Here is a 23,892-nt window from a genome sequence, read left to right on the forward strand (position 1 = left end):
GCTTATTCATCCTCCGAAAATATTATTTATGTAACCTTAAATTTAATTTAAGTTAATAGTGCATATGTTTTAGTTTATAAATAACAACAACAAAAACAACAACAACAATAAACGTATCACGACGTCGTCCAGATGAAACACAGCATTGTGGGTAATGTAGTTGGCTGGTGAATAGCGCTGGTGTGCGCGCGCGTTGTACGCAACTTTCCCGTCCGAAATATCCAGTTTCATGATGATTTTCTCTCTCTCTCTCTCTCCACACACAGGTATTTGTTGCATTTGTAGCAGCAGGTAAATGTGTTTTCACTTACTGTCATCTACAAGCGAACTACAATGAGAATATCCAACACTGAGCCTGTAAATGGTTTATTTTTATTGCACAGTACCAATAACCTCACCCCTCGAACCCTTTGTAGGAAAATTATGATTACTTGCACTGCACACTTATTGTGGTGGTCCTGAACTGTAATCTGACTAAGTTTGGACCGACTCTATAGCTCTATACCACCAGTTTAAAAAATCACTTTTCTTTCAGTTAGCTATAACATTTGAATCCTCTGTCCTGAAAATAAATTTAGTTCATCTGATTACTGTTCGCATGCTGATCTTACAATAAGATTTACATTAAGCCCATTACAGTAGCCACCATTTTGAAATGTACTGTATTTTGATTATTTTTTCCAATTCTCTTTCAAATTGTGTCCAGTTCTCAATGAATTTGGCTCAGATGGCCATTAGACTGAACCAACTGAGATAACTCTGTTCAAAAGTTACAGTACGCTAACACAATGTTAGCAATGTTGACCCAAAATTGGATGAAAGGCTGTATCTCAGTAACATTTCAATCTATTGAAACGAAACTCGGTAGGCTTCATTAGCTCTATGATCTGAGGGTACCTGCCAAATAGGTCATGAAATCTGAAAAATGGCTATGCTTGCTTATAACTTGTAAAATGCTTGTCAGAAATGCACTCTTAAAAATAAAGGTTCTTTATCGGCATCAATGGTTCCACAAAGAACCTTTACCATCCTTTTCATTCCACAAAAGGTTCTTTACAGTCAAAAAAGGTTCTTTAGATTATTAAAATTGTGACCCTAGACCACAAAACCAGTCTTAAGTCGCTGGGGTATATTTGTAGCAATAGCCAACAATACATTGTATGGGTCAAAATTATCGATCTTTCTTTTATGCCAAAAATCATTAGGATATTAAGTAAAGATCATGTTCCATGAAGATATTTTGTAAATTTCTTACCGTAAATGTATCAAAACTTAATTTTTGATTAGTAATATGCATTGCTAAGAACTTCATTTGGACAACTTTAAAGGCGATTTTCTCAATATTTGGATTTTTTTGCACCCTCAGATTCCAGATGTTCAAATCTCAGCCAAATATTGTCCGATCCTAACAAACCATACATCAGTGGTAAACTCATTTATTCAGGTTTCAGATGATGCATAAATCGACACTTATGACTGGTTTTGTGGCCCAAGGTCACAAATGTTCTTCATACTAAGAAAAAATGGTTCTTTTAAGAAATGTTCACTAAAGGTTCTTTGGGGAACCAAAACTGGTTCTTTTATGGCATCACTGTGAAAACCCCCTTTTTGAACCTTTGTTTTTAAGAGTGTGTGTTCCTTGGGTCATGCAAATTTTTATTCAGATTTGGATTCATTTCCTGTACGTCGTTTTGAAATTTGTTGTAAATATCAATATATTTTCATCGTTTTTACGTAGCCTACCTGCACAAAATTAGGTATAAATCATTGACAATATGTCCTGAAGGTGCCTGACAAGTTTAAAAACTAACATTCCAAAGGCTTTTTACCAAAATGCTTATATGTTTTCTTGCTGATCCCTATTTGTAGTTAATTCTGATTCTGATTCTTCACTATTCTACACATTTAAAAAATAATCGTTAAAGTCTAAATAGTAAATTATGCCATTATAGTAGAGTTCTACTGTCTAAGAATTGCTAATAACTTATGTAATTTCAGAGCTGCATACGGTCCATAAGGTGAGGATGCGTGAGCTCTCTTAGATTAGCCGTGGCTCCTGTCCCTGGCCTCACACCAGTTCATTAGACATGTAAGTGCATTACCATAATCCTAAGGGTTGCGGTGAACCCACTGAGAAGTCAGTCCATCCTAAACACAGATGAATGAGGAAGAGCCAAGGAAGTCTGTGAGGGTAATGGTGTTTTACAAAGCTGGTTTTAGGTCTCCTGCATGTTTACTCTGTTTATAACTAAGATCATGTCAAGAGCGGGCATTTCTTTCTGGATTGTCCTGTTGCTCTATGCAGGTAACAATTTCATAACAGTTTTATCTTGTACCATAATTATGGATTACATTAGAAACTTGTTTGTGCTTTTTGTAGGAGGTTATTGTTAGTAGACCTGTGCATTGATTAAACTACTTGTAGCCCATGAATGCATGATGCTTTTGTTCCATAAATCCTCACTCGTGTGATTTTAATAGTATTGGAGAGTATGTGATTGCAGTGCTTCTATTAAAGCAAATCATCATATTTTGCCCAAAATTTGAAGTTCATGAAGCACGAAATCTGTAAAAAAAAATCAGTTGAAAGAACAGCGTTAACTTGGTATATATACTTAATAATATTCTTAACAGTATACATACTGTTGTGTTTATTGACTTAATTAAAGTTGATCTGTGATTTCATTGGACTAATATAAACACAAAAATGATATTGCTTGTACATGCAAGTTCAATCATTTTAAATTAAGTTGATTAAGCTAATTAAATTAAGGGAATATATTATGTAATCGTGACTTAGAACTGTTAGAACTTTTTATAATTTTTGGGCAAACTGAAAAAGTTAGGTACTTCTATACACCAAAATAAGTTGTATATACTAATTTAAATATTTATCCTTTATAAGATTGTAAAACAAAGATTGAAGTGCATTTTACAATAAAAATACATTGCTATGTGAAAATCTTTCTACTTCAAAATGTTATATTTAATTCAATGTGTTACTTGCCTTTTTTCATAATTATTTGTGAATTTAACTAAATATTTCTGAGTGAAAATGTTCTAAGTAAATCTTACACCATACTTTCCCAAAAAGTTCCCATACTTTGCCCAAAAACACAAATTATTCAACACTTAAGCATGTTCAGCAGCCAGCTAGTTAGACCCTCGCCAACAAACTTAACATTGCAAATACAACCTGTTTAATATTTTAAGTTGCTATGTAAAGTTTAAGAACATACCAAATACTATTAAATTATTGTTGATTTTTTCCATTTAAATTATGATCAAAAACATATGTAATTGAAAAAAAAAAAAATCTGATTTCATGATTTATTCATCCTCATGTTGTTCCAAACCAGTATGACTTCTTTCTTTTGTAGAACACAAAAGATGATACTTTGAAAAATGTCTCTATGTTTTTTGTCCATACAGTGAAAGTCAGTAGAGTACAGTGTTATTTTGGACATCATTGACGTATGGACAAAAACACTTGGGAATTTTAGTGTGTGTGTGTGTGTGTGTGTGTTCCACAATGGAAAGTAACACAGTTTTGGAACAGCATGAGGATGAGCAAATGATGAGAGAATTTTCATTTTTGTGTGAATGTGATATCTCAGACAGATATAAGAAATCAATTAGTATTTGTCAATGATGTTCACAACACTTTAAAACTTCTTGCTTGTTCTCAGCCTCAGGAGTCTGCAGTGAGGAGAATATCGATGGATGCGATATGAACCCGTGCATGAACGGTGGCGTGTGCGAGAACCAGGATGGACAATACAAATGTGTCTGTTCCCAAACGAGCTATAATGAACACCTCTATGGAGGGCCGTACTGCACAGTAGTGCTGCTTGGCTGTGAACGTCACTGGTGCCAGAACGGTGCCACTTGCGATCCGTACCTGGACAAAGGACGGCATCGATACAGCTGCATCTGCCCTGAGGGTTTCACTGGAACGAAATGCCAGACGTCCACCACCTTCTCTTTTGAAGAAAGAGGATTCATGCAGGTCCAAACCAACCTCACTAATGCTTTGGACCCTTTGAATATCACTCTGAGTTTCCGCACGTTGCAGGCAGCGGGCATTCTGCTCCAGTGCCAAGTTGAAGATCAGCTTCTTACGCTGGAGTTAGTGGATGGAAGGCTACGGCATTTACTGCAGAGAGCAACGAAAGCTGAAATCGTTCTTCTAGAGCTCCCGTTGATCGTTTCTGATGGCCACTGGCACACGGTCAAGGCCTCACTGTGCAACAGCATGCTCGGGCTGAGTCTTACAGACCCGTCTTGCCTTCAGGACACATGTCATATGGAAGTACAGATCGATCAAGCAGAGTCCGAACTGGGTTCAGGTCTGTCCGAGTTGACTGGGATCCAGAATCTCTACATAGGTGGAAGAGGAGAGCAAGAGACTGCTTCAGGCTTTCTGGGATGTATGAGGGATGTGTGGTTGGATTCACGTGTAGTGGTGCCTGGATTGGGGCCGAGGACTCCCGCTAAGCAATTTAATGTGAAACAGGGCTGCAGTGACTGGGACCGCTGCAAGCAAAACCCATGCCAGAACAGAGGCAGATGTGTCAAGACTGGATGGAGGAGCTTTAGCTGCGAATGCCATCGGCCTTATGAGGGCGAGCACTGTTTAGATGGTATGATCGATCTTGCATTATACTACTTGGGTTAGTTTGCATATAACAGAATTGTCGATTTAAACACTTAAACGGATAGTTCACCCTAAAAGGAAAATTCTGTCATCATTTATTCACCCTCAAGTGGTTCCAAACCTGTATGAGTTTCTATCTTCTGTTGAACACAAAATAATTTTTTTAAAGAATGTTGGTAACCAAACAGTTGCATGTAGCCATTGATCTCTTTAAGTATTAATGTCATTGCAGTAGGTTCAAAATATCAAAACAAATGTGATCTGCAAACAAATTCTGCTACCTTTAAAATAAAATGTTCTAAAGAGGGGTAAATTAAAGGGGTGGTAAACGTTAGTTAGTGTGTAATGTTTCTGTTTGAGCATATATCTGCAAAGTTGCGGCGCTGAAAGTTCAATGCAAACGGAGATATCGTCTTTTAAAATTATGCCAGTTTAATGCCTACAAAAACGACTCAGAGACTACAACGAGTTACTTCCTGGGTCTGATACGTCACGGACCCAGATAAACCCCGCCCCCGGGAATATGCAACAAAGGGGGCGGGGCCATGCTGCCCTGCTTTAGAGAAGAGGAAGAGAAAACTAGGGGTGCATGTAAAAATCTATTCATATATGAATCACGATTCTGTCTTCTATCGATTCTAATGGATTCACAAGTTTCAAAATTAATGTTCTAAAACAGCCGTTCTTAATACTGTTCCTCGCGTCGCCCTGCTCTGCATCTCTCTCTCTCTCTCTCTCTCAGATCATCAGATCAGCTCCAACAAACTGTTCCATTTATACACTTATTTTCACATAGCAATGTGAAGCGTTATACATGGACGTGCGTGCGGTTGCCGTACTGTATTAAAGCTTTAATCAGGATAAAACCGTATGTAAAAAGCTAACAGAAGCAGTAGCATTTACAAATAACAGCGTATCTAAAAGTATGAACCAACAACAACAACAAAAAAAAAAACCCATACCATTAAGAGCCGTGCTTGCACAGGTTCTGCGCGATCCTCTTCACTAATATTCTCTGCGTCTCATTCGGGCTCAAATTGATAAGCAATATTGACCACGCCATTGTTTACAACACAACTGTAGCACATGCAGCTGAGGCAAGGGGCGGGACGTTCAGACGCACACTAGAGACCGTTTAACCAATCACAACACACTTTACCAGCTAACCAATCAGAGCCCATCACGTATTTCTGAGGGAGGGGCTTCATAAAACCAGGAAATAATCGGGGCGTTTATCAGAGAAGGGACAGAGAGGTGCGGAATAAAGGTAAATTATGTGAAAAATAATGCGTTTTTCAAAAAAATAAGCATGGACACATGTTTGACTGCACCCCATAAACACAATCAAGCCTAGAAAAAAACAGTCATAATAAAGTCAAAATAAAATGTCATTGAAGAACCATTTTTTGCTTCCCCAAAGATCCTTTAAGTGAACAGTTCTTAAACTAATCATTTTTTTTCTTAGTGTGAAGAATATTTTCAAAATCTAAAGAGCCCTTTTTTCACTATAAAAAACTATGGAATGATTCCATGGATGCTAAAGGTTCTTCATGGAATCACAGATGATTTTAAGAGTGTAGGACTTCTCTCAGAATTAGCTCCACTTTTTGAACCACTTATTCTACTTCAAGTTCACACAGGTGTCCTAACAGAGTAACTACAGGTGTAGTGCATCACATTAAATATGAATGAGTGGACGATCCACTAAGCTTTGACAACCTGAATGCTTCTTCATTTAGAAAAATATATCTATTGGAGTATCATTTAAAATCTTCATGACATGTTGTTATTCTTGAAAAGTGTGCTTGTTCTCTTTCTTTCTTCTTTTGTTTTGTTTTCTTTTACATAATTGTCATTTGTTTTGATATATGCAATGACATTCACAAGTCTCCAAATACTGTAGACTGTGCTACAAATACTATTTAAAGTTGCCTATTTCTGATTAAACCAAGATAAAATTTGAAATAATTTAGAATGAACATTGATCTTTGGGCACCATTATCTCTACAACAACGTCACTGATAAAACTGCTTAGCAGGAAATCTAAATGTAAAGCCCATCAGAGGGTCAAATTTAGTGCCAAGACATAGAATGAGATTAGATTAGAAGAAAACAGGCATCCACACGCTCAGACACACACTCGTGCAAAAGCAAACGGATGGCAAAGGGAAGGTTAAACCGGCTGCACCTGAACTGTGGATTAAAGAAACGTGAGATCAACAGGTGTTTTTAATCCATGCTGATTTATAAAACAGATCCTGCCAAGAAAGTAACCACCAGTGATTTATCTGAGATGTATCTCACGCTCAGCGTCAGAGAGCAACACAACATATTTATTGAATTATTATTATTACAATGACATGTTATTGTATGTTATTGCGTCAAGAACAATAATAATAAATAATTTATTTGTAATATAACAAAATAATAATGATGATAAAACATTCAATTTTGTTATATTTGACTGTCACATTTGATTTTGATTTGTTTATTATTAATAATAATACGTTGAATAATATAAATAATTATATCTATATTTGGTCATTCTATTTTGTTTCATATCATTATATGAATAATTACATCATTTACAGTGTTTACAATTCTGGAATAATAATGCTGGACTTGAACCATATCTTTCTTTTTTTTTGCAATTTGCTAAACTTTCTAAAGATGTTTAATATGTTTAAATATTAAAACTTGTGGGAAAAAGTGATGCATTTTCATATATTATGAATTATACTATACTATTTTGTTTGATATTATTACTACTATTAATAATAACAATAAACTCTACATTAGAAATATTCCATTTTGTCACACATATTATTATAATTGCACATATTTTGTTGTTGTTATTGATAATACTATTCATAATATTCAAAATATTAAGAATGCATATTATGTTTTTATTGTAGCCTAGTAGTATATACATTTTTGTTGATTTATTTAAGTAATAAAAAGCAGGAAAAAAATCATTTTTGCATATCGCTTACTGAGCGCATAAACTGAGCAGCAATCACAAAAACAATCTGGTGCATATTCTTTATTGTACCTTTCTCTAACACTGCTGTTCACTTTTGTATTACCAGAGTATGTGACTGCAAGGTTTGGAAGTGAAGATCTGGAGAGCTACGCTGTGTTCACGGTGGACGACAGTCCAGGCGACAGTAACTCCGTGTCCATGTTCGTTCGCACGCGCCGCTCACAGGGCTTGCTCCTGGTCCTCTCAAACTCTACCAGTCAGTATCTGCGTGTCTGGTTAGAGGATGGAAAGGTCAAAGTTCAAATCAACAACTTTGAAAGTCTGAAAGGAAGTGAAACCGTCAGCGACGGTCATTTTCACCTCATAACTGTGCTTGTAGAGCCAGAATCCCTGTCCCTGTTTATGTCTGCTAAGAGCCAGGGCCGCATCCCCATCCGCAGTGTGCTGGCCCAGGCTGGAGATGCGGTGTATGTGGGGGGTTTACCGGATCGCCGTGCATCGCTAGCCTTCGGCGGCTACTTTAAGGGCTGCATCCAAGACCTCCGTATGAACAGTAGACGCCTGCAGTTCTACCCCGTCGGTGTCCCGGTGAGCTCCTACCGGCTCCAGAGCTCGACCGAAGTCTCGCGCGGCTGCACCGGCGACGACTCCTGCAGCGTAAGCTACATCCACAGATCCATCATTGCTGTACTGGAACAAAGTTTGCTTCAGTTTACAGCTTGTTCTGGCCAACAAATGCCCAATTGACAGGAAAGGATGGTCTGATTGACCAGTCATATATATATATATATATATACATTTTTTTTTTTTTTTTTTGCTTTTATTTCACAGCAGAAACAATTAGCAGAATTAGCAACTTATCAGCAACAATATTTGAATATTTCGAATCTATTATTAATGATTTGATAAATATTCTAATATTATGAATGATTACATAATTTACAATGTTAATATACTGCATTCATATTATGAATTATTAGAAAAACATTCATATATTATTTATGATCACGACATTTACAGATTCTGTAATGCATGACTTGAGGAATACCTTTTTCCAATTTGATAATCTTTCTAATTTTGTAAACTTAAAATGTTGTGGAAAAGATAAATATTCATGTATTCTGAATGATTGCATAATTTGCATTGTTCACAATTTTGGAATAATAATGCCTGACCTGAACCATACATTTTTTTCCAATTTGCTAAACTTTCTAAATATGTTGCAAACTTCAAAAATTATGAAAACATTATGCATTTTCATATATTATTAATGATTACATCATTCACAATGTTCACAATTCTGGAATAATAATGCTTGACTTCTACCTTGACATATTGTTAAACTTTCTAAATATAATTAATCTGTTTTAAGGGTTTTGAAAACATCAACAAATATGAAAAATATGCTAAATCTATGATGATATTATGAATTATTACATCATTCACAATATTCATAATTCAAGGAGTTTTTCCAGACTCTTTCGCTATTTGACACAGACCCCATAAGCACTGCCAAATAACAAAATACTATTATGTGAAATTGAAGGGCAGTAGAAATCTTCTTCAAGATTTAATGGCGAATGAATCTTTATTGTTTAAAATGACAGTATGTACTGTGATGAGTAATGTGAGTATCTGTTGTAGAATAATCCCTGCTTGAATGGAGGTGTGTGTTACTCCATGTGGGATGATTTCACGTGCAGCTGCCCACCCAATACTGCGGGACAGCGCTGTGAGGAGGTCAGGTGGTGTGAGCTGTCCCCATGTCCGTCCACTGCCGCGTGTCAAGCCCACACTCAGGGCTTCGAATGTCAGTATGAACACGTTGTCCTTATCTGACCTATGATTGTTTTTCTAATTGAAAGCTGTAATGAAAAGGTTGATGACGTCTTAGCATTAATATATCTGTGGTACCTGTCCAGACTTCAGTTATATAATTGATAATTGTCATGTGTAGCTATACTGGGGATTTATGAAAGCTTGAAAGATTATCCTTTGTTGGATTTGCCACGCCATATGTGCTTGTCCTGAGACATTTGTGCATTTGAGCGAGTTAATGGCATAAACATATGTTGCAGGGAAGAAATTGAATATGGTGTTCAGAGGTTACACTTTGACAGTAAAAAGAAAAAAAAGGTCTGTTTATTCATGCTTGCTAAAAGAGGTAGCATATGATTTAGTCTTCTAGATTTAAGATCCTATGAATCCTGTTTGTTTTAATTATGACTTGTGGAATATTCAAACATAATTAGAAGTATTTTGAACTATAGGATTTTACTGTTACTGTTTACTATTAGGATTTTTATCAATTTAATTAAGGGAAATATGAGAGCCGTTATTTAAAGGGGTCCCTGTTATGCTTTTTCACTTTTTGAATTTTAGTCCGTGTGTAGTGTGTATGTTTGGGCATAAAAAGTCGTAAAAACGTAAGAAACAAATACTAGAGCAAAGAGTTAAATTACTGGAGCACTGATGCGCTTTTCCTGTCTGCTTTGCAGGTTTGGTCAATGTCAGCCTCCGCAGCGACAGCCACATAATCACCTATCGTGGCAATGGAAAAATACGCCGATACCTCAGCAGCATTTCCATGTATTTCCGTACCAGGCAGCAGAATGCCACCCTACTGCACGCTGAGCGCGATTCTCAATTCATTACCATTTCCATCCACGATGGGCACATAGTTTTAGAGCTGCAGGGAGAAAAAAGAACCTCCTATGTATATATACACAGCCTGGACCTGGTGAATGATGGTCACTGGCACAGGGCAGACTTCAACATGGACAGCCCAGTCCTCCAGTCATCCAGATGGAGAATAGTTCTGGATGAGCGCTGGGAGAAACCCTCTGTCTCCTTCACAGCCTCAGGAGATCTGGATTTCCTCAGAGAAGACGTGGACATCATCTTAGGAGGCTTGGGACCTGATTCGGAGGGTAACTTTGTTGGCTGTCTCGGTTTGGTGGAGATTGGAGGACTTGCATTGCCATATTACAGTGACATGGAGATAAACCAGCCCAGACCCCAGAAAGAGCGCTTTCTGAGGACTTCTGGGACTCCCTACTTCGGCTGCTGGGGATCTAGTGTCTGCGAGCCTGACCCTTGCAAGAATGGAGGGGTTTGTGAAGATCTGTTCGACCTTTTCAAGTGCCATTGCCCATCTGATTGGGATGGCCAGCGTTGTGAATTCACTGTAAATGACTGTGCATCAAACCCATGTGTTCACGGAGCCTGCAGAGCGATCTCAGCTGGGTACGAGTGCTCGTGTGATGCAGGCTACACCGGCCGGCGCTGTGAAACGGAGGTGGACTTATGCGCCCACAACAAGTGCAGTAATGGCGGAACGTGCCTAAGAGGATTGAAACGCTACTCATGTCTCTGTCCAAGAAACACGACAGGACCTTTCTGCAGGTGAATATGTTTCCCATGCTCATTACTCGCTCTTAAAAATAAAGGTTCTTTAATGGCATCGATGGTACCATGAAGAACCTTTCAAATGCAGAAAAGATTCTTTTTAGTGGAAAAAGGTTCTTTAGATTTTTTAAATGTTCTTCAAAATAGTTCATTTAAGAACTGAAAGGTTTTTTGGGGAACCAAAAATGGGACCTTTTGGAGACTTTATTTTTAAGAGTGCTGCAATGCATCTCGACAGATGCAGTCTTCAGCAATGTCTTCTTAGATATGCATGCATGTAATGTTTCATTTCTGTTTCAGGGAGAGAGTTCCAGAACTTCCATGGTATATCGACAGGTTTCCGTAAGTTTGATTTCTGAAAATATCTATTAATTATCAAACTGGGGGCTAGAAGGAGATTCTTGGGGGTCTGTGAAACAAGCATAGTTACACATGTTACGTGTACTTACTAAGTTAAGGGATAATGTACATCCAGCCAGTAGTTATTGCAGAATAAACCCCAACATGGTGATTGCAAGTAAATCATTACTAAATAATACTTATCACACAAGTAAATAATTGAAATATTGATTTAACTGTAAAAATCTTGTAGTAGTTCTTTAAATGCAAAGTTTCCAAAAAAAGAAAAACGGTTAACAAACGGCCTTGAGCATAGACTAACAAACAAGTTCAGACAAGACGGACATTTATGGCATAATGCACAGTCGAATCACCAATTACACAGCTTTTCATCACATGAACAAAGATAAGAACAGTATCAATATTTAAATGCATAGCTGTCTTTACATGTTAGGAAGTGGGTCCCTCACGTGATCATAATTTTCAGGTGCATACATCAGTTTGAAAACCCTGTAACCGTGCTGTAAGCCGACCAATATTAGCAAATCAGAACAAGCACAGTTATCGACAGGCAGAGGCATAGAAAAAAAATACAGGCTGCTTCCACTTTTCTTTATTGCTGTCACAGGTTCAGGTGTGATATATTCTATTTATGACACATTTGTCTGTTAAGATGTCTGGTATTTTAATATGGGTAATTAATTAAAAACGTTCTATGTAGTATGAATGTAATCCAGACAAACTGCATTCATCACGTTGTCATTGTCGTGACTTTTGACAACAGTTGCGTCACTTCACTGCCATTCACAACTCCTCTCCCGTGGCCTCATGGGATAGTAAACAGTCCATCAGACGTGCACTTCAGTATCTCTCTTGAAATAGGTCATCCAGGGACTTCTGGCCTGCTTTTTTTTGAAAAACTGTTACTGTGAATTCGGACGTACTACTCTTTTCACATACTTCACATGTCTCTTGCTTATAGTATCTTATGCTATATGTTGAGGTTTGCTGTTTAAAATAATGACTTTTTGCTTGATTATGCTTTAGAAAGGAGAAAAGGTGTTAATAGACCAAGTTTGAACTAAGTGTTATCCTTTTATCACATTTTTCTCTAGATTCCCTAAACTTCCTGTGTCTTTCTGCGGGAATGAGAGATGGAACTACAGTTGCTTCAATGGTGGGAATTGCTCTTCTGTTGAGGATTATTGTGACTGTCTACCTGGATTCGCTGGACAGTGGTGAGAATATGAATCCGCAGAGGTTAAATTGTGTGATATCATAGTAAATATACATGAAAAGCTTTCAGAAATCACTCTAATATGCTGTTTTGTTGCTTATGAAACATTAACATGACCTGTTTTTCATATTTATGATGAATAGAGAGCTCAAAAGAACAGTGTTTAATTGAAATAGAAATTCTTTGTAACATTATAAATGTCTTTACTGTCACTTTTGATCAGTTAAACATCCTTGCTGAATAAGAATATTAATTTCTTTAAAACAAAAACCTTACTGACCCCAGTCTTTCGAACGGTAATGTGTACGCATACAAATATATTTGCAAATGCTAGGTATTTTTATCCTAATCATACACACACACACACACACATATATATATATAGCACAACTAGTCCTGCAGTATTTGTACTAGTACAGGAAAGACACTTCAAAGTGCAGCTAATCTTAAAGAAATGTGCTATTCCTTCCCTAAGCAATCAGACTTAATGGTAGATGATTAAATAAAGGTCAAATCCCATAGACTTGTATAGGAGGAGAGAGCTAAAAAACCTGCTTTTTGGAATGTGCCGTAAGATGGCCTTCAAGAGCTGTGAATCTCTCCATCTAAAACGACTGATTTTCTTTGACAGGTGCGAGCTGGAGCTGGATGAATGTGCATCTGACCCCTGCCTTAATGGAGGCTTCTGCCGTAACCTGATCAACAGGTTCCAGTGTGTGTGCGAGATGAGCTTTGCAGGTGATCACTGTCAGATCGACGTCAGTGACTTCTACGTCTATGTGTTCCTGCTCCTGTGGCAGAACATCTTCCAGCTGTTGTCATACCTCATTTTGCGTTTAGATGATGATCCAGAGGTTGAGTGGAACGCAGCCAATGATGACTAGGACTTCTCAAACACTCTGAGGAAGATGTGGGCTGATGTTGAATGGACACAATACGCAAAGGCCTTTAAATATTATTAAAGGTCGTTATGGGAAGTAGCGATCCTTGGTTTTTGGACAAAATGTAGTTCAAGAATCATTCAATGAGAAAACCGATATGTGATTGGTTGTTTGCTAATGGAGCACTATAAACAGCGGCTTCTGAATAATAATTCAGAGAGAACATTTTAGAATAATATTGATATTAAAAAAACCTCAGATCTGTACACATTATAGCATCTGACAGTGAAAGGCTTTTCGTGTGCCTTCCTTTTCCTCATAAATATCTATGAAAATGTTCTGAAAATGTTTCTCATAACTTCTCAAAGTTCTACAAAAGAAAAAAAAAAAGTGGTAAATCATAATATGTATTAAGCCCAATGTTATAACTTACTGTCATATTCTAATGGTAAGAAAAGCAGTTTAATATTTATGTGTTTTCACGTCATTAAATGTTTCTTTCTTTTTTTCTGTCAATATTTAATCCTGGACTTTTATACCTCACTGATCAAGTGACTGCTCCAGCTCTTCATTATCAAACCCATATAGCAGATTTCTCTTGCAAATCTTTAAAGTATTCACAAAAATTAGAGCATCGAAATGAATATATTTTTTTGAAACAAATACGAGAATATTTTTTGTATCCAGCAACTGTGTATATTTTAGTTTGCTTCGAACTGAATGAACGGCTGTTTTCTGAACGAAATCCGAATGAATTTTGTTTTGTTGCTGAGATTGAAATATCACAAATTAAAAGAGATTAAGGTAAATGTTTGATGTTCTTTTTTTAAAATGAAATTATGTGGAAATATAGACCATAAAATAGCGTATTAATTATGCAACTCTTGATAAAATCAGGTTTGCAAGCATCCCTTATATTGTCGACCACTGTACTTGAACTGGATTTCTGCAATAGTCAGGCAAATAGAGTCCCTTCAGAAAAACAAGTTTGCATGTAGTTTTGTTTGCTTTTCATTGTTAGTTCGATAAGCACTAAAAACAGCAAAAACCCTTCTAGAGGCATCTTTAGAATTAAGTGTTTGAACTCTGACAATTTTGCAAAAAAGTTAGTCAAGTCAAAGGCTTTTACATTTCTGATTATATTTGTTAAAACTGCACACCTAGCATGAACTCATTCAAAAAAAAAAAAAAAATTTAATATTGACTGTTTAGGAAGCTGGATGTTTTCAGTCAGGCTCCATTCATGTTAGTTTTATCACCAAGGACGTGGTCAAAGTTTAAAAGCACCACTGCTTCCCCAAACCAAACTTCAATTTGAACACCCACTCAAATTGCACAGTTCCATTTGTTTTGGCACCCAAAGATGGTTCACTGGTGTCATTTACGTAACAGAAACCAGAATATCTTTACATTGACCATGTGGTCAAGACTAAAGTACAGTGTGTATATATATATATATATATATACACCTCAAACCAAACCCAGTCACCTTCTGTCCGCACATTCGCTTCAGGAGTTCAGTTTGTTGTTCAGCATGCAGCTCTGCGCTTTGCTCACTGTTCTCGGGCTCCTGGTAACGGGGTCATGGGCGCAGGGCTTGATGCCCACCGTCGGCTTGCCTCCCTGTGATTCCCCTGAGGCTGAAGCAGCGGCTCTGGCGGCACAGGATTTCCTTAACGCTCAGCACACACACGGTTACAAATATGTCCTAAATCAAATTGACGAAATCAAGATCGTCTCCAGGGTAAGACATCGGATGATCATGAACAATGCTTGTGTGATGGTGGTTGTAACAGCCAATGGGTGTGTGACAGTTAGTAACATTGGTTATAAAAATGTAGAGTGTATGACTATTTCATCCACTGAAATGTTTGAAGAATACACTGTAAAAAAAAAAAAAATAGTTGTTTCAACTTAAAATAATTTGTTATAATTTGTTTAGTTTAGTCAACTTGAAATTTTAAGTTACTCAATGTTAATTTAAGGGACAACTCGAATATTTTAGTTGACTAAACTAAAAATTCTAAGTCAGCGGGGTAACAAATTATTTTAAGTTGAAAACTTTTTGAAACAATTTTTTTTTTACGGTGAAATACACTTTACGGATTTTAATAAAGCTACAGTATTTGTCACACACTTCTGAATATGTAACTTTGTGATCAAATTTGTTCTATAAACTGTTTTTATATTTACACTACAATTTGAATTTTTTTATTTTACATCAAAATTGTCACACTACTGGTATAAATGGGGCTTTAAGATTCAAATGTCTTTTTGTAGCCACTTCAAGCAGACACGTATCATTTGGAACTAGATTTTCTTGAAACTACGTGTCATGTCTTGGATCCAACACCTGTGAGCCTTTGTCCAGTCAGACAAAAAATTAATACGGTGAGAACTACCTTTATTCATGTGTACTTTCGCAAATGTCGTATTGCAATTAATTAAGTATATTTCTGGTTCTTTTATAGGCGGTTGAGGCAGATTGTGATTTTGTACTGGCAAATACAACTCAAGGTCTGTCTGTTGTGGCATTCAAGTGTAAAACTGAGACAGGTAAGAGGAAAGCGCAAATCATTGTAAAAACGTGCACTTCTTGTCATCTGATCACAGTGAAGAAAGGAGACCTTTTGTTTTTGTTGTGTCTAGAATCAGAAGATAAATGCTTAGGCTGCCCTCAACTCGTTCCTTTAAATGACACAGATGGCCTCCAACTCATTGAAACCTCTTTAGACTATTTCAATAAAAATAATACTCTAAACACAAAGTTTGCACTCCTTGAAATCGGACGCATGGGATCCCAGGTATACAAAAATATCCACATGTAATACAAAAAATTATCCTCAGACAATAAAGCTTCCATTAGACAATATGGTACTGTTTTCAATTTTTTTTTTTTTTTTTTGCAGATTGTCAGTGGTGGACACAGGTACTTTGCAGAATATGCCATTATTGGGACTAACTGCACAAGTCAAGATGATGACATATGCATCCCTCAGAATCATAATGTTGCTGTAAGAATATTGAAATATCTTTGAGTGTGAGAGACTTTGGCTGGTGTGCAACTGTGTAAATTCGCCTGTCTCCATTCTGCATGCCCACTTTTCACGATCCAGTCAAATCCCATGGATCCTACATTTTTTTTCCTGTTGAATATCCTGTTTTGCTCAGAAATCACATCAGATTACAGAAGCAAAATGGGTTGAACAGTCTTTCATGTTGACTTCAAAGTGTCTAATCCATATTTGTGACTATTTTTAGATCCATGGCCTCTGTCTAGCTGAAGGTTCTGCTGATGGTGTTGACTGCAAAATCTTTGCCCCAGTAAATACCACTTTGTTATTTCACATTAATACAATACAATAATACATTGTAAATATTGAAAATTGAATGGCTGCCTTTAATTAATATTTGATTTATGTTAAATCAAAGACACAAACTGCAGTGGTAAGTTTATTGTATTTTTTCTTAATCGGAACTTAATTACTGATCAAAAAATTAAACAAATCCTAAAATCGAGTAGACTTGACAGGAATTATTGGGAAAAGTTAAATTAATGTAAACAAAGATGTTCTTAAATTTTGTAAAAATCACATTGAGCTGAATTCTTTGGGTCAATTATATCATTTATTTTTAAAACAAACATAATGTTGAAGTGTGTCATTTATGTGCCTCTAGTAATACCAGACAAAATTGCAAAAATAAAATAAGGTTTCTAACTTTCTCAGTACTAATCAGGTTAAGACCACTGGTTGAGCAAGTATTGCTACACTCTCAGAAAAAAAGTCCAAAAGCTATCACTGGAGCGGTACCTTAATTAACCCTAAAAGGTGCATATTAGTACCTTAAAAGTATAATACCAGTCAATTCAGTTTGGCACCATTACTGGCACAGAAATTACGCTCTTGATCTTTAAACCTCAAACTCAGGTTAAGCTAAAGCAGAGAGTTAGAGACACTATACAACTTTATTAATTCTTTTATTCATGACAGACCCAAGCGAGCAACGCCACAGTGCAAGTCCAACAGCTTCTGCATGCACACACCTTTGGACCTCAGCACAACCCCGCCATTCATGGCCTCAAACATCACAAGCTGACGGCACTTCATGACCCTTCAGCAAGTGGTCTGCTCTCTGCAGAATCCAACGAATTGGCTGAGGTCGTGGCAGCGCCAAAGGATGCTCCTGTTGTAAAGAGGGAGGTCGCTGCACCAGAAGTGCCAGCAGTAGATGCAACAGAGTCAGAAAAAGCACCCCTTCCTTCAGGGCCGATTCTCTTTGCTCCCATTTGTCCAGGAAAAAAGAAACATTTCTGACCTAGTCACATTTCATGAACCAACCCAGATAATATTAACTCTTGTTGAGTTCTGAGGTTGCCATCAAACTCATAAGTGCAGTCGTTCAGGAGTAAATGTTTTATAACAAAGCAGGTACATGTATAAACAAAACTGGCCTTCTTGTTATGGAAGCAATCAAGGCTGTGCCTGTGTTGTACTGTGGTGCTATAATAAAATGTTTACCACTCTAATGTAAATGTTTATCAGTCTGTGTTGTGTTTTTTTTCTAAAAATAATCAGTTTTCTCCTTATGGAATATCCCGCATTAAGTAAAAACACTTAATGCTGTACTGTCACATGATGGTGGCCATATCTTCATCATGCTCTTCACAGAAATGGCTTTGGAGGAAAAAATCTGTCTATGGACACTGTATATTTCAAATACCCTTTCACTGTACAACATTCAAATAACTAAACTGAAAATTGACAAAAATAATAAACTGAAATATGTGGGACATAGATTCTCTAACAGTTATTATAAAGGCTGTATTTCCAACGCCATTTTGTGTCTCACAGGTAATATACCCATTCTAATACTGAGATTGTCCAAAACGAAGTTAATCTTTGTTAAACATCATTTTACAATGAAAAACAGCTAAACATTGTCAGATCTGGGGCAGACGAAGGCATGGTAAATTATTTTTATGTAACTTGATCATCTAAGAAAATGAAGTTAACAACTCTTGGGTTTCTGGTAGAGATGGCACTGAATACGCAGACATTGCTATCGTACGGAGCCCTTTAAGGGACATGGTGGTGGAAAAAATTCAGGGTGGGAGGAAAAATATTTTTAAACTCTTGTGTTCCCTCGAGAAACTTTTGCGTTCTCTGGCAAAGATATTTGCGTTCCCTCACAAAACTTTTGCGTTCTCTCACAAAACTATTTGAGTTCGGACAAACTCTTCCGGTTTACTTTACAGCTTGCAGTGGTTACAGCTCGTATGTTCACAATGGAGCGGTTCATAGTGTTTTATTTTGAACTTGGACTCAAATAAATTAATAAGTCAGTGCTTAGTTCAAGGCACGGTTTTGGGACATAATAAAACGCTTAATGTGGCTTAATGTTTTAAAACAGTGACATTGGAGGACCAAATTCGATAATTATAAAAGCTGATAAAATTATTAGGCTAATATTAATAACCTTATTAATAATACTACCAAGCAGAATAGCCCAGAATATGAATGCAAAGCCCTGCACATAAGCTTTTTCTCCCCCATAAAACGCTTAAGATAGGCTAATGACTGAAAACGGTGATTTAAAAATACCAAATCTTTTGCATTCATATTCTGGGCTATTCTGCTTTATTAATAGTAATATTATTAATAAGGTTATTAATACAAGCCTAATCATTTTATTAGTATTTATCAAATTTGGTCCTCCAATGTCACCGTTTTTATACATTGTCCCAAAACCGTGCCTTGAACTAAGCACTGACTGTATTTCTTTGAGTCCAAGTTCAACATAAAACACTATGAACCGCTCCATTGTGAACATACGAGCTGTAACCACTGTAAGCTGTCAAGTAAACAGGAAGAGTTTGTCCGAACTCAAATGGTTTTGCGAGAGAACGCAAATATCTTTGCAAGAGAACGCAAAAGTTTTGTGAGGGAACGTAAAACATTTGAAAAAAATTGTTTTCCTCCCATCCTGAATTTTTTCCACTCACCCCGAATTTTTCCCACCACCATGTCCTTTAACGGGTTCCGTACTATCATGCTTCTCATCTAAACTCTGCTGGAAGGTGGCTCTCCAGGAGCTCCAATTCAACTTTAGTAAGAATCAGCTGAACAAATTTGTGCAAAGAGACTCAGAGATTTTTACTTCTGTTATCCTAATAAATAAGGACTCAATGAACTCAACACAAAACTTACAAAAATGGACTTCAAATCATGGTTTTAAAAGAAAGGCTGATTGCAGTTTTTCCCACTTAACTTTTATTATCGGTTAGCACTGTTTCCAGCTCTCCACATTCCTCAGTCTACAGTGGATTGATGCCCCATATAACCTATATATAAAAAATAAAATAATAAAAAAAAATATAACTTTAACAATGGTTATGCTGCACCATTTTGGTCAATTTACGGTACACCGAGAACTGGTTCACCTACCATCTGTTTCAGAGCTGGAGAGCAATGCACCCTTGTTTGACTGAACAGCAGGAACCCAGTGCGTGTTAAATAACTTTGGGCCCCTAAAAACAGGATCCACAGATTCTCCATTTGGAGGGAAATACAGCTGAGGGTTTCTTACTGGCACAGAGTTGCGGATCTGAATCAAGGGATGAAAACTCAGCTGTGGTGGAGGGTTCTTGTCAGGAGTTTCTTCTGACTGGATTGACGCAGTTGACAGCTCAAATGGATTGAGATTATTGGGTGGCTGAAGTAATGACGTCTGGGTGAAAGAGTCTTTTGTAAGGGAATTAGACCTAGGGGGCTTAGCATTCAAATTAGCAGCTTGATGCCAGTAATTCATAAATGCATTGTTGTCATGAGTTGGAGGCATAGCTGGTTTTGAAAAAATGTCATGTTGGACCATTTCCTCAAAAGGAGGAACATTATTTGGAGCAACTAACATTGACTGTGTGTCACGTCCCATTGGGAAAACATACTGCTGCATCTCAGCCTGGTTAACTGCAGGGTTTGGGCTGTGGTTTGAATAGGCAAGAGGTTCAGCAACTGGTCCATTTTGTGAACGCTCCAAATGGTGTATAACAGAAGCAAAATTAGCAGGTTTCATTGTAGGCTGTGGAGAGGCAACAGTTGATTCCAACTTCCTAAAAATGTAGGGACGCATGGTTGGCCCAGTAAAATGCTTTGAAGTATCAGGGGCATCGGTACTTTTAATGGGGGGATTCTCCATCAAATATTGCATTGCTGTATGATCTGAAGCTGGTGGTAGAGCAATTTTTGTGTAAAGTGGGCCATAATTATAACCCTTGCCCTTAATAAAAGGAAGGAGGTTTGAATCTGGAAATATAACAGGAGATGACAGCATTTGGCCTGTAATTTCAGTCGTACTAGAAATGTCAATATTAGACATTTGACGAGGATGACCAAAATGGTGATGGTCATGGCGGTGGTAAAATACTGAAGGGGGTCCAGGGCAGAAAGCTGGACAGTGAAAAGAATGTGCATGGGACGAACTAATATGAGTTGGGGAAGCCTCTATTGGGGCAGGGGTGTGAACAACTTCAGGAAATTTAGGGAGTGAAGGGATAGGATACGTGTTTGGGATCAAACCATAGTATAAGTTCATAGGAGGACCCTTAACAACTGTTCCGTATGGAAGCTCAGAAGCTTGCGGCGTTTCAACTTGTGCAGACCTTTCTGAATATGTGGTGGACCTGGAAGCAACAGCCCCATAGGTGGAAACCATTTTATTTTTGGGGACAGGTGGCATTTCTGAACGATGTGGTGGGAAGGGTTTATACCACGGATAGTGGAAGAGCTGTGGTCCCGTCTTTCTTATAGGGGCAGGTGTAGGTGGTTCAGGCTCTGGGTTTGGTGGAGTATGTGGTTCAGAGGGTCTTTGTTGGGTTTGGGAGTGATGAGGCCAGTGGGGAACCTGAGGAAAGACTGCAGAGGAGGGAGTGACAAATTCAGGTTTTCCAGGATATAAAGGATACACCATTTCGCTGGGAGGAAACATAGTTGCCCACTGCAACTCATCTTGAGGAATGTCTGTGGTTATTAGTAGGGGAGCGATAGGGGCTGTAGGAACCTTGGTAGGAGGCAACAAAGGTTTTCTTGGATAATGTGGCCCAGCTGCACTTTGATGAGTGGGGTCACGGGTAAGACCCAAGCTGGGCTTAGGGTACCAAGTTTGAGGACGCTTTATATAAACGGGTGCTTGTGGCCTCTGTGTAACAGCAGTTGGGGGACCCACAATTTTGGGACTTTGAGGAAGAATCATTGGTGGTATATTTGGAGGAAAAAGGAGACGAGGGTAACTAGGAGGAACAGGTTTAAAATCTGGCTGGCCAAGGATGTAATAAGGGAGAAGAGGAGTCTGCAACTTTTGAATTGAACTTGTGGAAGTCGGTCTTGGCTGAGTAGTTTTAGTAGTTGCAGTGATTGTGGTGGGAGGGAGTGTTGAACTCAGAGCATAAGGTATAGAAATGTGTTCATTTTCATATGCAACATCAGGCGTATCTATAGGAATACTAAGCGACAGTGCTGGGCAGGACAGATTAAACTCTCTCTCCACTGCCATGCTGAGAGTGTACATCCCATCCTGTAAAGGAAGGCAAAAGATTAGTGTATTCAAGATGAGTGACTGGATAAAATTCAGGTAAAATGTAGAACATTGCATACCTTTGGCTCTGTGCACGGCATATACAGGGCATGGATGACCACACCTTCTGGATGTGACACCAAGCTGTATCCACATCTAGCTGACACTTTCAGAAGAGGCTGCCATTCATTCATTACTAGGTTTAAGCAGTATTAATCAAATTTAGACCTGTAAAGCTCACATCAACTTATGTAAACAAACATGAACCTTTTTCTGACATGAACCTTTGATCTTCAGGTTCTCAGAGACTCCTCCATGCAGCCTCACAATCATGCCATTAGTATAGCAGGACACCATTGGCTCACTTTTTGCCGAGGTCAGTGAGGAACAAGACATTTTCACTGGCAATCCCCACCAAAGTAAGGAAAGAACAAAAGTGTCTCTCTGAAAACACAAGGGGGGAGGTCAGAAAGGATGATATATGCTATACTCAATTTACATTAAAATATTAAAGCAAACCTCATGCATTACATAACATCCATCATATGGTATAATGAAAACAAAGTCTCTCCATGTTCTCAAGAACCTATGGCCACATTCTGAGGGCAGCTGTGACAATGGAAGCGGTGGGACGCTTCCTAAAAAGATATAATATAATAACAGAAATAATTATTTTGGAAAGCAAATGACAAAGTTTGAGCCATAAAAAGTAAGGCAATGGAGAAGCAAACCTCTGTCGATAAGAAAGTTGGACCCAAAAGGAGCCTCTTGTCCATGAATTGTCAACTTCATTAAATCTCCAACACAATCCACCTTGGGTTTCATTCCAAGTAGCCTTTCCACAGTTGGCGTATGCAGGGTGTTTAGACCATAAACCTGTCCCCAAAGAGGTTGCAGCTTCATCCAGCCTTTTGATAACATGTACAGAAAACGTAAACAGAAAGACAATTTCAACTTGGAATAATTAACAGCATACTATTAAAACCAATACGAATTCTGTTTGCACGGAGGTGCAAGAAAAACGTTTTGAAATGACTAACAATATGGACTAACAAGAACTACACGTATTCATCTCGTTAGTGTTTGAAAATTGCCCATGCAATCTTTCATTCTGTAATTTTAGCACATTACAAATCAGTTCAGCAGATCACAGGGACATCATTACCTGAATCATCTGATTGGTATGCGTTCTCATCAGGTTGACTGCGAGAACTGAGCTCCGAAGGAAGACTGACACGGTCTCCACCATGTGATTTTGAATCTTGGTCTTGCCAAATAAGAAGGCGCCCAACCTGTGCTCCAGATTTCGGCTTGTCGTCCACTCGATCAAATGACTCGCTTGTCCGTGCATTTTTGTTAAAAGAGCCCGCGAAATCAAGACCGTTTCCCTCATTAAATACCACAAAACCACGAACTTTAATAAAGCTATGCCAAATGAAAAGAAAACGCATCAGGATTTGTTTCTCTTTAAACGCCATTCGACAGGACCGTTTTGCATACGCACCACACTACTGTAGTGTGTCGCAAAAACCCGGCTCGATTCATGCACCTGATATATATAAGATCCTACAATTAGAGCATGTCTGGAAAATCCGAAGCACCTGTTAAACAGCCTAGTGAGGGGAATGAAGGGATGTATGCATATCAAACACTTCATAAAATCATGAGCCACCTATATATTTTTGTGTGCATGTATATATAGACAAAAGTATTTGAGTTACCCCCTTCTAATGAACAAGTTTGACTACTTGTACAAATCTTAATTTTTAAGCATATAATGAGGGAATTGTGTGCTTCTAATTTTAAAGCAACAGTT

At 37.8% G+C, this 23,892-nt stretch overlaps 3 protein-coding genes across 5 annotated transcripts; 2 read left to right on the forward strand and 1 right to left on the reverse strand.

Moving 5' to 3' along the window:
- Positions 1-112: 112 nt before the first annotated feature.
- Positions 113-14,304, forward strand: LOC131525306 (protein crumbs homolog 1-like). Of its 3 annotated transcripts, none has more exons than XM_058752746.1 (9): positions 113-266; positions 1,999-2,305; positions 3,690-4,643; positions 7,747-8,297; positions 9,285-9,450; positions 10,139-11,045; positions 11,349-11,390; positions 12,503-12,625; positions 13,256-14,304. In XM_058752746.1, the coding sequence occupies exons 2-9, from the start codon at positions 2,230-2,232 to the stop codon at positions 13,506-13,508; spliced, it is 3,072 nt and encodes a 1,023-aa protein (XP_058608729.1). In that variant the 5' UTR covers positions 113-266; positions 1,999-2,229; the 3' UTR covers positions 13,509-14,304. The 3 variants fall into 3 exon arrangements, with proteins under 3 accessions (XP_058608729.1, XP_058608744.1, XP_058608738.1); XM_058752761.1 differs by having other exon boundaries at positions 1,999-2,191; XM_058752755.1 differs by having other exon boundaries at positions 1,999-2,089.
- Positions 14,305-14,967: 663 nt separating this feature from the next.
- ahsg2 (alpha-2-HS-glycoprotein 2) lies at positions 14,968-18,039 on the forward strand. The gene is made up of 7 exons (XM_058752789.1): positions 14,968-15,249; positions 15,786-15,896; positions 15,977-16,061; positions 16,155-16,309; positions 16,415-16,519; positions 16,767-16,829; positions 17,498-18,039. The coding sequence occupies exons 1-7, from the start codon at positions 15,040-15,042 to the stop codon at positions 17,819-17,821; spliced, it is 1,053 nt and encodes a 350-aa protein (XP_058608772.1). The 5' UTR covers positions 14,968-15,039; the 3' UTR covers positions 17,822-18,039.
- A 1,484-nt stretch (positions 18,040-19,523) lies between these two features.
- Positions 19,524-23,618, reverse strand: LOC131552341 (uncharacterized). Its single transcript, XM_058796038.1, has 7 exons — positions 23,242-23,618; positions 22,808-22,984; positions 22,596-22,714; positions 22,361-22,520; positions 22,157-22,272; positions 19,952-22,076; positions 19,524-19,848 (listed from the first exon to the last, which is right to left on the reverse strand). Exons 1-7 carry the CDS (start codon positions 23,552-23,554, stop codon positions 19,817-19,819), a joined length of 3,042 nt encoding a protein of 1,013 aa, XP_058652021.1. The 5' UTR covers positions 23,555-23,618; the 3' UTR covers positions 19,524-19,816.
- Between the last annotated feature and the right edge of the window lie 274 nt (positions 23,619-23,892).

This window comes from Onychostoma macrolepis, chromosome 02 (assembly GCF_012432095.1).
Source record: "Onychostoma macrolepis isolate SWU-2019 chromosome 02, ASM1243209v1, whole genome shotgun sequence".
In the NCBI taxonomy this organism is placed as follows: domain Eukaryota; kingdom Metazoa; phylum Chordata; class Actinopteri; order Cypriniformes; family Cyprinidae; genus Onychostoma; species Onychostoma macrolepis.